General features: G+C 41.1%; 1 protein-coding gene across 1 annotated transcript; it reads left to right on the top strand.

The window, feature by feature from the left end:
- Window positions 1-160: 160 nt before the first annotated feature.
- Window positions 161-15897, top strand: pkd2 (polycystic kidney disease 2). The gene is made up of 14 exons (XM_061679844.1): window positions 161-1027; window positions 1923-2036; window positions 3720-3853; window positions 4689-5164; window positions 5688-5916; window positions 7463-7633; window positions 9481-9662; window positions 9818-9938; window positions 10017-10115; window positions 10178-10299; window positions 11203-11320; window positions 12393-12556; window positions 12645-12792; window positions 13481-15897. Exons 1-14 carry the CDS (start codon window positions 598-600, stop codon window positions 13682-13684), a joined length of 2712 nt encoding a protein of 903 aa, XP_061535828.1. The 5' UTR covers window positions 161-597; the 3' UTR covers window positions 13685-15897.
- The last annotated feature ends 198 nt before the right edge of the window (window positions 15898-16095 follow it).

Genomic DNA, 16095 nt, shown 5'->3' with positions numbered 1-16095 from the left:
AAATTACGAGTGTAAAATAGTAGCGATACATTTTCAGTATCAAAATACGTATCAATAGGCAATTTTTCGTCTTTGTCCGTGATTTTATTCGACGCCATGTAACCCGAGAATGTTACTGTTTTTCGGGAGGGGGGGGGGGGTCAGTGAAAGAAAAGATGGCTGTCCCGGGACGAGAAGACTTTTCTCGCTCTCGTCGTTTTCACGCTAACACAACAATTTATCGTCGTTAATAATATTTGTAGAAGAAGGCAACCAACCAAGAACAACTTAAAGCTTCATAAGGCATCCATTTTTCGTCTTTTTCTTTTCTTTTTTTTAGGGCGACGTGAGCCGTTTTGGAGGCGAAACTAGTTGGAAGGATTTTTGGGCAACGGCTTCGAGTTTGTCAAATAAAATAAGTAAATTTCTTCTGGACTAACTTTCGAACCTATTTTCTGTTTCACAGTGCAACCAATTTGTAGTTTCTTGGACTGTTTTTATTATTTTTTTATTTTATTTTTTTAGGGTGCGGGTGTGGGGGTGGGGGGTGTAATATTCCAGTTGTTAAACTCATCCGTGACGTATGATAGTTTGGATTTAAAAAGCAGGCCGACTACCATGAGCTCATCGCGGGTAAAACCTCAGCACGCCGCCCGCTCGCCGCACACCTCCGAGGCGAGAGAAGGCATCGAGATGGAGAGCATCCAGCAGCATCGTCAGGACTCAGCGGCCGGGGGAATCGCTGCGGGTACCCCGTCCTCTCCGTCCAGACAAGCCTGGAGCCGCGACAACCCGGGTTTCGAGCCCGGCGACGAGATAATAGCAGCGGACTGGCCTCCAGCCAGCCCCGGGAGGAGGTCGGCGTCCACGGCCTCCAGTAACAGCAGCTGCAGCAGCGGTCTGGGCAGCTACAACGTCAGCGGCGGCGGTGGAGGCAGCCCCCGGATCGACGGTGGAGCAGCCAACCCGAGCCCGAGTGGGGATGAGAGGCAGCGGGGCAGGCTTCACCACAGCAGCTGTATGAAGCAGATACTCCAGAAAATTCGAAGTAAGACACACTGTTTTTTTTCTCTTTACACCTCAATTTTACGTTCAAATTTGAGATTGGTTAGTTTAAAAAAAAAATCCGTTTTTTAATTCGTTTATTTCATTAAGTAGTTAATCAGCTGAATTATTGTAAATGATCAAATTAAGTAAAAATAGTCAAACTATTTTAATTATACAATGGTGCCTTCCTTGACTTACCAGTTTAATTTGTGCCGTGACCACACTCGTAACTCAAATCAGTCATATTCAAATCATCTTTCCTCATTGAAATGAATGGAAATTCCATTAATCCGTTTCAGGTCCCAATCAAACACCAACAAAAGTGTTTGTATAGTGTTTTTTTTTTTTTTTTCTGGTCCTGATGGATTTGAGCCTTTTTCAAAATGATCATAAGCGGGAGTTTTGCCAATTAAACGCCAATATATTCCCAATTTCTAATGAAACAGTAAATGCTGTGTGTCCGAGTCGAGCAGAATGATGTCCTTGAATGAGGTCCTTACTGTGTTTAGATAAATAGATATAGGGAAATTAGAACTAGTTTGTCCACTACATAGAGCTTTGACTCCATTCAAATTGCCAAAATGTCCTGTCCTGTTATGATAGACATGTTCATCGAATTTCATGTCAATCGCTGACACTAGCGTCGGGGGCTGATTTTTGTATATATATTTTTTTACATTCTGGGGGGCGCTACTGAGTGAGATTTAGGATCTGGGAGGCGTGTTGAGGAACCCTAAAATAAATATATTTACACTAGAATAGGCACTGTTGAAAAGAAATGCTGCATTTTCCAGCATGTTGAGGCTCCCAGAAAAGCCATTAATTGGAAGAATAATAGCCAACAGCAATTTCAAGAGGGTGCCCTACAAAACCCTACTTTATCTCCCCCGTTGCAGTTCTGTGGGGCACGGAGCTGATGGAGGACAACAACAGTAGTCGAGAGCGGTATCTATGGAACGTCTTGAGAGAGATGCTCATCTACGTTGCATTCCTCATCACCGTTTGTGTCCGTAAGTAAACATTTCCACCAATTTTTAAAACTGAAACTTTACTCGTGACCTAGAAAACTGCACAAAAATCCCAATTAATGTCTTGAGCAGACGGAATAATGCAGCACAGGAATTACATGACCCGACTGGCCAGGAAATTGAGGACATATGCATGTAAAGTGTGCCGGATGATCACAGTTACATTTTGCTCTTTTATTTTTGCTGCTTCAGTAAAACAAATGCCAGTGTGTGGTTAAGGGCGGTTCAGGAAAAATGTTTCCTGACACATTTTACCATGCAGAGCAGGACAAGCTGTTCTCTCTTATATGGACTTCAAATTGTTGTGTTGAGGAAAGCCTCTTTCACTTGGACAAAATTGCACAAAATTGGTGCATCGAACTGTGCCTTCTACATAGAACCCAGTAGAGTGGGATATTGGCGTAACTGTGTAAGCTGTCACAGTGCAACATGGAGTCCCACTCAGAGAATGACATTAGCATTGAATAAAATAATTGAACTGTGACAACTCCTTTCAACACAATAGGGTGGGTGAAGTGAGTCGAGTGTTAAACTTCACACCCCTATCAAGGCATTATGGCCGTCCCGCCCATGTTACAGGTTTGATTTTACATGAAAATTGACAGGTTGAATTTGCCTCCCGAATTCGAGTCAGTGCCGTGGGAAAAAGGTTACACGAAAAAAAAAGGTATCAAAATAACCGCTTTACAGGCATTCGCCCATTAAACACTTCCTGTAATAGACGGCATTTAGACGGAGAAAAATGTTGGGTCGACTTTGTCCCTTCATTTCCTTGTCGGTGCCGTTTGTGTAGAACAGTGACATGCGAAAAAGGCCAAAGCCATCTTTTACAGGCAGTACCCCCTTTCACACTGCCTGTAAAATATGGCCTTTTCCCAGCTGAAAAATTCCGGGTTGACTTTGGTCCCAGTTATACAGAACAGTGGCTCAGAAAAAAAGGTGGAAAAATGCTAGCATTTATAGGCTTTAGCCCCCTTCACGCTGCCTGTAAAAGCTGGCATTTTCCAGGGGGAAAATTTACGGGTTGACATCGTCATTACCATTCTTTGTTGGTGCCATTTTGGAAACAGTTATGGAAAAAAATACGAGCATCTGCAAGCAGTATCCCCTATCACAGTGCCTGTAAAAACTGAAATTTTCCAGGTGGGACATTTCCGGGGTCGACTTTGTTCCCCCCTTTCCTTGTTGGTGCTGTCTATAAAGAACAGCGAGATGCTAAAAATATGGGGAAATGACATATTTTACAGGCATTAGCCTCTTTAACACATGCTATAAAAGTCCCACCATTCAACGGCGGTGTCATTTAGCACCTTCCACACTGCCTGTTCAAAGCTGACAAAGACAATTACAGCTGGTCTTAATCCTGCCATTCCGCGTTGGTACTGTCTGTCTAGAACAGCAACATAGAAAACAAACGGGAAAATGCCTTTCACAACAGTCCAACTAGTATTTTACACCAGAGGATGATATGTAAGCATCTGATTGGAGGATGCCGTGTTGCAGTGCGAAAGCGCAAACAGTTGCGGCAATCTCCTGCTTTGCTGGGTTCTGTGTAAAAGGCACAGGCAGCTAAATGCAAATCTCCTGTTGTGTGCCGGATTTACTGCAACGGTATTGAAATATGTCTATTTGTGCGTGTGTGTGTGTGTTTAAAATGGTGTGAAGTGACATATGGGATGGTGAGCACCAACATGTATTACTACACCAAAGTCATGTCGCAGCTTTTCCTGGACACACCCCTTTCCCCTGGCGAGGCAGCCACATTTAGGAGCCTCTCAACCATGGAACACTTCTGGAAGGTATACTTCACAATATAATCGCAAGGATATTGCCAACAGCTAATAGCGTAGCGCAGGCTAGATCAGGGCAGGGCGAAGTATGGCGCGAGAGCCTGCTCTGTTTTTTTAAAGGTCCACTTCCATCAAAATCAGTAACATTAGCATGTACAATTAATTGTTGTATTAGTCAAATAACATTTTAATTATTTTACGTTTTTATTCATTATATTACAGTGACCCCCCACCCCCCCATCGCTGGGGTTAAATTCCAGACCTCCCTTGCGATAAGTGAAATCCGCGATATAGAAATAGCCATTTTAAATACACCATAGGCTTGTTTTTATAGCATTGATTTTTTAAAGGTCTTTAGACACACTTTTAATACAGTACAAACACATTTAAACACATAATATGTTGAGAGAGAACAAGCACAATGGATAACATAAAAATATTGTTCAAACAGTATAAAAAAAAAGGTGTAAAAGCTGTACTTCCCCCAAAAAATTAGCGTTATGGCAGGACTGCGGAGTTTGCTGTATTTTTCATTCATTTATATCTTTAAATCATTGGTTAATTGGCTTATTGTAAATTATTTAAAGTTACTTAAATCAAGTAATTTTACATCTTAAATTTGACTAAATAATCGCTTAATTACAATGACCTAGACCATCTGTCCATTTAAAAAATAAAATTGACATTGGTTTGCCCATTCCTAGATTAGAAGTGTAGATTTTTAATAGGAGAGGTTTCACAAAAACATGGGGTTTACCATTTAGACAGCCATTTTATGTACAGTAGAATGCAGCCATTTTCTGGTAACTACAGTATATAGAGTCATGTCTCGTCATCCTCCTAGTTCACCGAGGGGCCTTTTCTCAACGGTATGTACTGGGAGGTATGGTACAACAACAAGAGCCTGCCCGAGAACCATACTCTCATCTTCTACGAGAACCTCCTGCTCGGGGTGCCGCGCCTCCGGCAGGTTAAGGTCCGTAACGAGTCGTGCAGCGTGCACGAGGACCTGCGCGACCAAGTCCGCGACTGCTACGACGTCTACACACGCGCCAACGAGGACACAGCCCCCTTCGGGCCCGGGAACGGGACGGCGTGGACGCACGTGGCAGAGGGTGCCGCCAACGGGAGCAGCCACTGGGGTCGCGTGTCCGAATACGGCGGCGGGGGATACTACCAAGACCTGTCCCGGACGAGGGAGGAGTCGGCGGTCCAGTTGCGCTTCCTCAAGGACCACCTGTGGCTGAACAGAGGCACCAGGGCCGTTTTCCTCGACTTTGCTGTCTACAATGGTAACATCAACCTCTTCTGCATCGTCAGGTGAGAATCGTCTGCGTGAAACCACACACACACTTATTAAAATCCCTATTGTACACGGTGAACACTTGTATATTGGGGTTCCGCATTCGCAGATTGTTCCATTCACTGATTTTCTAAAGATGGATAATGGTGTCATGGGATTAATATCTTTGCATGTTGGGGAGGAGCTAAGAGTGTAAAATATGAGCTAAGAGTGTAAAATACCACCACTGTGCTAAATTGGTCACAATGTCTAGTATATTAATCTAGGGATTAATTGAAGTGCGGCATCTATTAGAGAAGCTGCATCATAATATAGTATTGATATATTATTATTACAATTGTAATATAATTTACCAGTATCATGAAATTGAATTTGTGTTAAGACAGACTGAAAACACATCTATTAATAAATATTTTAATCATATTTGAGGGAAAATATATAAAAATATAGATTTGTTTTTGTTGATTTTTTTAAAGTTGTACCAATAAAGGCCTTCTCTCACATACTTGCATGACTAATGGCTCTGACAACATCTGTCAGGTTGTTGGTGGAGTTCCCGGCGACGGGCGGGGTGGTGACGTCCTGGCAGTTCCAGACGGTGCGTCTGATCCGATACGTGTCCAGCTGGGACTACTTTGTGGGCTTGTGCGAGGTCATGTTCTGCCTCTTCATCCTCTACTACGTGGTGGAAGAGGCGCTGGAGATCCGCATCCACCGCCTGCATTACTTCAGGAATCTGTGGAACTGCCTGGATGTCCTCATCGTCACTGTGCGTATCCAGTCAGGCTGTTGAGACTATTTCTCAAATAATGACTGTCCCTTTAAGAGACGGCGTGCCCCAGTTGTTCACCAGGTGAAACGTCCACTTAAGACTAATTAATATAGGTCTCTCTTGTGTCGTAAAAGTGATTAGTCAGTTCATGGACACTATTTTTAATGCAGGGACAGTTTTAACTGTTTAGCCCATTCGAACTCTGTTGCTAACCAAAACAGCGGCACTAATTACGTTACCGCCGTCAGTCACTAGTTGTATTCCCACTAACAATGGCTTCCACTCTAATTGATGCCGCTAAGGTTTGTCGTCCACATGAAAAAAAAATGAATGTCTCACATTCATTAAATTTAAAGTCCCCACAAAAATAGGTGGTATCACAAAGGAGCTGTAATTACCCATTTGAACTCTGTTGCTGACCAAAACAGCAGCACCGGAGCAATAATTGTCTTTACTTCGACATCTGCTACCACCATGTGTCGTGCAATAATTTTTTCTCAAATAGTGGCCTCTGCCACATACTGGATGCATCATCCACTTGAAGCCTCACCTCCAATATAGCAATTCCCCTCCTTCAAAAATAAAAGGTGGTCCAATTGCATGGCGATAATTACCCATTTGAAGTAACCAAAACAGCAGCATCGCAGCAATAATAACCTTTTTAGTCAGATCATACCATGTGTCACTCTGTAATTCATTTTCAAATCGTGGCTTCCGCAATGCCCCAATTAATCGCCAGATGCGTTGTTCACTTTAAAAAACAAACACCACACCTCAAATAAACGCGTACTATTTACCAATACGCGAGTCCTTCTTATTCAGTTCTAAACTCCACTTTCACTTGACATACAGTAAATTGTAATATACGGCTAACATTATTACTCTCCCCATGTCCACGAAACACCACCATTTCTGGATATTGTGATATTCTTTGTTCATCACAAGTAGATCTTTCACGATACATTTTTAAAGACGATATATGAACACAACAACTCGGACAGAGGCCCTGACGTTTTAAACGACTTCGCCACGGTGGAGCGAGCGGTTTTCCTCTTTTTTGATACTTTTTTTGAACTGTTTCACTCCTTAACTCGTTAACTCACGGGCTAGCTCGTTAGGTCGCGAGCTAGCTAATATAAACGGTGAACTTTCCCGCGTGTGTTTTAATTGGGGAAAAACACAAGTCGGAGTGAAGCGCTGACATGTTAAACAACATCGCCGCGGTGGAGGGAGCCGTTAGCTCTTTAACTGGCTAGCTCATTAGCTCGCAGGCTAGTTTGTTAGCTCGTGGGCTAGTGAACATAATAAACAGTTAACTTCCCCTTAAGTGTCTTTGTTGTGTCAATCGACGCACTGTGCAAGAAGCAAGGCAGCCATCCAAATCCGTCGCATCGGCTCACCACAACAACGACAGTTCATCAAGTCCGGAAAAACTATCCTGTCCATTTTATTTATCGGGCGATAAGTCGTTATAGTGATTATGATCGTGACAGGCCTAATCACAAGGCTTTCGTCAATTGTCCATTGTGGTCTCGTTTTGCAGTTGAGCGTGGTGGCCATCGTCATGAACATAACGAGAACAGCGATGGTAAGCCACCTGCTCAAGACCCTGCTGGAGAACTACACCACTCACCCCACGTTCGAGCCTCTGGCCAACCTGCAGCTTCAGTTCAACAACGTGGTGGCGGTCATTGTCTTCTTCTCCTGGGTTAAGGTATGCGTGTCTATTCCAGTACTTTGACTTGGAAGGAAAGAGTAACTTTATTACATCGGCCAAGGACCAGGGGCCTCATGTACAAAGACCTGCGTGGATTTCTTACTGAAACATGGTGTACGCTGAAATCCAGAAAACGTCGTACGCACAAAAATATCCAGCTGTAAGAATCTGTGCGTACGCATGAATCCAAGCACATTTCCATTGTACATCCCAATCAACGTGGAATTGAGCGCACATGTTGGAGCAACTGATCCCTCCCTGTCCACGCCCACATTTAAATATTTAAATGAACCCTGCACCGCGCCCCTCTGCCGGCACCGGCGGCGCATTGCTTCTCGCGGTATCGCGCTCCAAAGCCGGCCGCAGCTCTGCGCACAGTTCCAGGAGGAGTGCCCTCGGGAACCTAAAGCGGCTGATGAGCCAGTTGTCGTCATTTGATAATAAATCCTCTCTGTCTCTGAACTGACGTTCTCTCCCTATTGCACCGTTTGCAATGTTTTCCAATAGAGCTAAAGCAGTCATTGTTGTTATTGGTATTTTCTGCATCACTTTGCGCATGCTTTTATGGCCACGCGTGTAATTGCAGACATGCGGGTGTGTTAATTGTTCATCAGTGCTAATTGTTCATGCGTCTGCACATTTATTTATTCTAACATTTTCCCAGCATCACCTCTAAGTGTCGCCAAAGCACCAAAAGCTTTAGAAACGTGCGTACGCCAGCCATGAAGTTGGCGTGACGCACCGCACAGTTCCTCGGCCATTTCGCTCTTGATACACCTGAACTTTGCCGTGAAAAAGAACGTACGCCATGATTTTGTGCGTACGCACCTTTTGTACATGAGGCTCCAGGTTTTTACAGTTCATCAACGGAGATGTTTTATGTCAGGCAGGTATTCTTTCCTATGAATGGGTGCACGGGCCACACTGAAACGCCAAAAACATGACACTGAGAATAAGGTTTTATGCAATATTATGAGGAAAAAGTCATAATGTTACAAATAAAAATATAGTTTTATGAGAATGTTACTGGAATTGTATTAGAATCAAGTTGCAGTATTATGAGAAAAATGTTCTTTTACAAGAAAAAGTTGGTTGTGGTTTCTTTCAGTGCTATGGGGGTTCGTTTTGTCACGTTCGGAATTTTGAGGTGTTTGAGACAAGGAAGTGGAGGACCCAAGTGCAGGGAAGCAAGGAGACAAGGCAGGAGTGCACGAGTTTCAAACACCATTTTATTCCACAAACAAGGATCGCGGAAAAATCTAAATACTAAATGAACAAACTCCAAAATCTAAACACAAAGAAACACTAGGGAACAAAGAAGAGTGGAACATGACAGCACTAAGGCCACTAGATGACAATGAATCCCCAAGCACTGAAAGAAACCAGGGAACTAAATACAAACAAATTGACGAGACACCGAGGCACACCTGGACGAGACACACACACACACACACACACGAGTGGCTGGAGGGAGCTGATTGGTTGACACAAGGTAGTGGGTTGACGAGAACAGGTGGACACAATAACTAAATGAGCACACAAGATGTGAACAACATGGGACATGAAACAAAACCAAAAACAATCTAAACCAAAACACAGACCATGCCAGATGTGTTGTTATGAGAAAAAAAAATAAAAAGCTGTAATTTTATCAAAATGAAGATGTAAAAGTACCCAAAAGAAATTGTTATTATCGGGGGAAATGTCTGAATTTTGTCCAAAAGTTGTAAAATTACAACAAAAACAGTTTTGTTTTAGGAGACTGTTTTCCCCCCAAAAATTACGAGAATCAAACATCTGCAAACAACATCGGAAATGCTCTGAAGTTGAATCACTTCCCTCAGCTCTTCAAGTTCATCAACTTCAACAAGACCATGAGTCAGCTGACGGGCACCATGTCTCGCTGTGCCAAGGACCTGGTTGGTTTCGCCATCATGTTCTTCATCATCTTCCTGGCGTACGCCCAGCTGGCGTACCTGCTCTTCGGAACCCAAGTCAACGACTTCAGCACCTTCCAGGCCAGCATGTAAGAACCACAAACAAATACTGTCAAAGCCTTACCTGTTGCTAAACAAAACAGCTGCACCTTTGTAATTATTTTATACACACACATTTAATTAAATAGCTATGATTTATCTGTGTCAAAATGTATTGAATGTAAATGTTGCTATTTTGGTGTAGTTTTACTCAATTCCGCATCATCCTGGGAGATTTTGAGTTCTCCGAGCTCGAGGAGGCCAACCCGGCGCTGGGGCCCGTCTACTTCACGACCTTTGTCTTCTTCATCTTCTTCATCCTCATGGTGAGCAGGCACTTGTGTAACCAACGCAAACATCTCCTCCAGACTAGTCTCCACTGACACGTCACGTCTTCACCGCAGAACATGTTCTTGGCCATCATCAATGACACGTACTCTGAGGTGAAGGCGGACATGTCTCAGCAGAGGTCTGACATGGAGATGAGCGACCTCATCAAGAAGGTAAAGAGTTTTAAGCCAGAATCAAGTTAAGGAGCGCACCGCTTAAAAAGTGCTCCCGTCAGGGTTGTAACAAAGCCTTGATGAAGCTCAGGCTGAAGAAGACGGCGGTGGACGACATCTCGGACGGCCTGCGCCAGGCCGGAGGCAAGCTCAACTTGGACGAACTGCGACAGCATTTAAAGGGGTGAGCTTGTTACCACCGCCAAGGAGCAGGTTCTTTAAATTGGGGAGGTATCAATCGTTCAGTCTGAATTTTGCCGGAATATCTTCGTAATTGAACGAGACGAAAGAGAAATCCTTTTACAAGGATAACGATGTAATATGACGAGAAAAAAAAGTTCAAATATGACGACAAAAATGTCCCAAAAAAAAAAAAAAAAGAATTAGAAGATTCTAAAAATGATTTTGTCAGAAAAAAGTTGGAATTTGATAGTAAAGAAGTTACAACAGAAAGATGTCATTTTATGGATTTTCTGAATTTTATGACAGTTTTGATTTTACAATAGCTTTAATTTTACAGCCCCCCAGAAAAATATGTGGGAAATTTTAATTTTATAAGAGTACGTCGTAATATTGTGTTAAAAGTCCTGATTTGAGAAGAAAAAAAAGTGTATTTCTATGAAAGTAAAGTTGTAAAATTCTGAAAAAAAAATCACAAGTTTGCAAGAAAAAAAGTTGTACTATTATGAGAAAAGGCCAAAAAAAATACAAAAAAGTTGCTATAATACAAGAAAGAAATCTTAATTTTGCAAGACAATAAGCTGAAAAATTCCAAGAAAAAGTTGCAACTTTACAGAAAAACCTAATTTTAAAGTATTATGTTTTGATAGAATGTCAATTTAAAAAAAAAAATTTTTTTTGCAAGAAAGAAAAGTCAAAATATTTTGAGAAAACAGTTTTAGGTTACAACCGTAAATCACTCCAATTGTTTCCTTGGCACTAAGATGTCACAAAGTGGCATTAAAGCAATAGCTAAGCAATACTATTGTTGCTTGAGCACCAAAACAGCAAATAGGTTGAGAGAATTGTCATTTTATTTGATTATTTTGTATAATTTAAATACGTTGTTGGCGCTGCCTTGGAACAGGAAGGGCCACACGGACGCAGAGATTCAGGCCATCTTTGCCAAGTACGAGCATGAGGGTGACCAGGAGCTGACGGAACAAGACCACCAGCAGATGAGAGATGACCTGGAGAAAGAGCGAGTTAGTTCACAGACCAGCAGCCACTCATTATATGAGTCATTTGGACATGCATGAGAAAACAACCAAAACTAAATGGTGGAACACAACTAAAACAAATATTTTCATCACATTATGTCTTTGTTCTCATGACATTATGAGTTTTTAATATTCTGATTTTTGGATGACTACTTGAGTCTCATGATTTTACAACTTTTTGCATAACAAAATGTAAAAAACAAAGTTGCAACATTTTCCATTTGAATGTAATTTTCTCCAAAAATATTGATGAAAAAAAACAAAACTTTTTTGTTGTAATACCATGAGAAAAAATGAAATTGTATGAGAATAAGGCTGTAATGTTATATAAAAGTAGTCATAAGTTTTTTTATTTTATTTTTTTATTTTGAGAAAAAAGTCATAATGTTACATTGGTATTTTATGAGCATAAAGTTGCAGTATTACCAGAAAATATTCTTAGATTTATGGGAAAAATGGTCTGAATTTTGTGAGACAGTTATAATATTATGTGAAAAAGGTGAAAAAACAAAGATGTAATATTGCCCCCATAAATATTGTCATATTGCAAGAAAGAAAAAAGCTGCATTTTGTTTTAGAACAAAGATGTAATGTTGCAATAAAGTAGCTGTAATATTGCAAGAAAAAGTCAGAAATTTGCAAAAAAAAAAAAAAAAAAGTGGCAAAATTGCAAGAAAAAAAGTCGAATGTAATTTTTTAAATAAAATTATAATTACAAAAATTGTGATATTACAGGATGGTCATTTTTTTCAAGCAAAAATCTCTCCATTTTATGAAAATAGAAAAGGAATAATTTTTAGGAAAATTAGAATGTAATTCTTTTAGAAAAAAAAGGTGGACTATTACGAGGAAAAAAAGTATCATTTTACAGGAAGTATCATTTCACCAGGAAAAAAAAAGATTCCACGTGAATAAAGGATTAAAAAAACAACAACAACAACAGCAAGTTTCAGAGTTTTTATGTTTATCTGAAAAACAATAAAAATATCGCGTGGCGTGCATTTGATAGCATTTTCAGTCAGCCGTCTGCTTCAAGTGACCTCGCGTGCGTTTGCAGGAGGACTTGGATCTGGAGCGCAACTCCCTGACCAGACCGTGCAGCGGCCGCAGCCTGCCTCGCGGCCAGGACGACTCGGAGGAGGACGACGACGAGGACAGCGGGCACAGCTCGCGGCGCCGCGGCAGCAGCTCGGGCGGCGTCTCCTACGAGGAGTTCCAAGTGTACGCGCCGGTCGAACGGAACGGAGGAAAGCGGGCTCGCGTTCTCGCCGGTTACTCGCTGTGACCGCCGTGTTGTCGTCCTCGGCAGGCTGGTGAGGCGCGTGGACAGGATGGAGCACTCCATCGGCAGCATCGTGTCCAAGATAGACGCCGTCATCGTCAAGCTGGAGGCTATGGAGAGAGTTACCCTCAAGCGGAGGGACGTGTTGGGAAGGCTCTTCGAAGGCGCCATGGAGGTATGACATTCTTTCATTTCATCATAACACCTTCATTTATCGCACAAATAAAGTTTTAAGTTACCATTTTAAGTTACCAGACGAGTCAAATTGAGGGTTTCTATATTTTGAGTGGCCAGATGAGGAAAAAAATAATTAAAAGTGCATTAAGATTGCAATGTATGATTTTGATGAAGTTATTTGGACCCTCTGCATTATATTACTTCTACCAGACATTTTTAAAACCGTTAAAATAAGAATGACATGTCACGGAGGAACCGACTGTCATGGAGTTTGAAAAGTATTGGTAAAAGTCTGCCTCTTCCGTCACTGAAGGGGTTATAAGACTGGAATTCTCAAAATCATTGTGGTTGGACACATCACGGAGTAACATTTTATGAAGAAAACATTATTTCAAAAGGAGGGGGAAAAAAAACCCTGTGTGGTGTTAGAACTATCTTTTAATGCTACATTAACAAAGGTATGTTTTATTTCATAAAAGGATACCGGTGGCCTCCCAAAATATAGAAACCGTCAATTACAACCGATTTCGTAATGTTAATTTTGTGGATTTTTGTGCGTGCGTACATTCTGCCTTACATCCGTGAAGTTTCAATGAAATGTCAGGAGTACCTGATAATGTGACCAGTGATATTTTACACTCACTTCCTGTACGTACGTATGTGTGTGTGTGTGTGTTTGTTGTCAGGAAGAGCGCGGCGGTCGGGACGCGGACGCCCACAGCGAACAGGAGCGTCTGGTGAGGGAGGAACTGGAGCGCTGGGAGTCGGACGACGTGTCCTCGCAGGTGGGCCACCCTCACCCCGGCGGGGCCACGCCGCGCCCTCGCCCCCGCCCCGCTTCCTCGCCGTCCGTGGACGCCGTGGACGCCAACGGGAGCGCTCACGTGTAAAAAAAGAAAGGTAAAAAAAAAAAAGAAGGGACATTTAAAGGGATTCATGGGCTGTGAATAATAAGAGCAATCACGACGACGACGATAGTCGCCTCCGATGCACTGACAGTATGGCTGCGGTTCTCTTCATTTGTCAAGTGCAGTATCGGTCACAAAAACAGCAATACCTGATTATTCCCGTCAGGCAAATGGAGGATTGAGGAAAGGACTAGCATTAGGGACCACCACGCTGAAAAGAATATTTGACCAACTAATGCCACATTGTTACAAAGAATGAAGTGAGCCGACTGAAAACTACTCAAGTTGGGGTAGCTCCATTTTGTTATTTTGCAGGAGAGTGATTTCAGGTTTTACTTCTGAGAAAAAGCTTGGCGCATTTATATCTTGTGATTTCTATGGCAATGATTACTTCTTCTGGATACTTGTTTTAAAGTGTTATGATGACTTACCAACTTACAAGTTCTTCCAGATATGAGCTGAGATTTAAACGATTATTCTTTTTTTTTTCGCTTTAACTTGTGAGCGCATACTCGAGCTACACCAGCGCATTGTGGTATGTATGCTATATGGTGTACTTAGCCTTGTGTCCGCTAGTTTAATGCTAACGGTAGGTAACACGCGATGGGAAATGTAATGACAACCTTTAAGCAACTGTATGTGAACACAAACGGTGCAGCAACACATTTTGACCTTCAGTATAAGAATACTCACAGTCATATATTCTTTGTCCTCTGCGAGGAGCTGAGACATCTATACTGTACAGACGTCCATGTATGTGCAGTATATCTGTCTGCCTGTCTTATACTACCCCCAGATGGCCAAGGTGGGCAGCAGCACAATGGCCATCCAATTGATGCATAGTGTGAAAAAAAACTTTTAATTCTTTTTCATTCTTTTTAATTAGCTCATTGCTGTATTTTTAAAACCTAATATTATGTAGAGTGCTATTTTGTATTATTATAGGAACACTACAGTTTTTAAGGATTAAGGAGATTTCCATTCATTTTAGTGATGAAAGAGTGATTTGAGATCCAAGTGATTTGAACAATTTGAACGAATTAAATTCATATCTCAAGACACCACCATGTGTGTTTTTTCTTAGATTTTTGGGATTTTGCCACAAAAAGATTTTGGACTTGGATCACACGGTCTGTATCATCTGGTGTAGGTTGGCTGAAAGAACAGAAACAAACAGGGATGTTTTTTAAAGAAAAACTGTTGTGCAAAGTCCAAACATCGGTCAAATCTATCAATATTTCATGAACGATGATAAATAACAAAGACATTCGCTGCCATTGACGGCTATATCATTTCCAAATCCACGTTAACTAGGAAGACTGGCAATTTTGAAAAATTGTTGTCTTCTGTCAAACTCTGAACGTCACTTCTGGGATGTTTTCGTGGGAGATGTAGATGAAATGATGAATCCAAAAAGTGCTGCCGAGTGCAATATAGGACTGCCCCCTATATGTCAAAATTGGAACTAAATATTGATTTAAACCAGTATTCATCTGCTAGATAAAGATTTTCTCTATTAATTGCTGCACTTCACTTCAAAATGACAAAAATGGAGTTAGTCCACTGTCGTTCTCAGTGGCTCTTTTTTTCTTCCCCCCTCATAAAATTGAGACCTTTTCATGTAATAATCCAACTTTTTCCCCCCTGGAAATATTTTTAAAAATAATAATAATAATTCTCAGAAAATGACAACTTGTTGTAAAATCAATAATGTCCTTGACCTTGTATGACTGTATTGTGCTAATTGTATCCATTTCTTTTTTGTAATTGACTTTTTTTCTTTGCACTGTGGTCTTAATGCTCCTTTTAGGTCGCCAGCATCCTAAAATGTGGCATTGCTTTAATTGTTTTGCACACATGTATTCATTCAGTCCCTTGTCACATTTGAACACATACCAAAGGAAGCACTTTTTTTTTCCAGTGTTCATTTTGTTGCTTTTAATCCACCGTAGTTGCGTTAAGCGGGAATCTACCTTTTGAAGCTTCCAAATGACTTTGCTTATTATATTCCTTGTAACACACACAAACACGCATACGCACGTACACACACGCACACAATGTAACTTGAAACAAACTTCAATTTGGAGTGCAAATAGTATTCATGGGAAGCCCATGCATTTATATTTTTATCCTGTGCCTTAATATTTTGTCTTTTTTTTTAATGTGTTTATCTAATAAAAGTAAAAAATTCTAAATTGGGGTGGTTGTGAGTTTATTTTCTTTAAGTAATTAATTTTTTTTTAAATAAAAAAAGTAGTTTATTTATAATGTAATAATTATTTATGCATTATATATTGTATTAATTGATAATTTTACATCTATTTGTATTATATTTTGATTAATTACAAAAAAATAAATGACTACAGATATTGTGTAATAATGTTTTTATTTAC

The sequence above is a fragment of the Phycodurus eques genome, chromosome 6 (genome assembly GCF_024500275.1).
Source record: "Phycodurus eques isolate BA_2022a chromosome 6, UOR_Pequ_1.1, whole genome shotgun sequence".
Lineage (NCBI taxonomy): Eukaryota > Metazoa > Chordata > Actinopteri > Syngnathiformes > Syngnathidae > Phycodurus > Phycodurus eques.
This window is presented reverse-complemented; position numbering and strand designations above follow the sequence as displayed.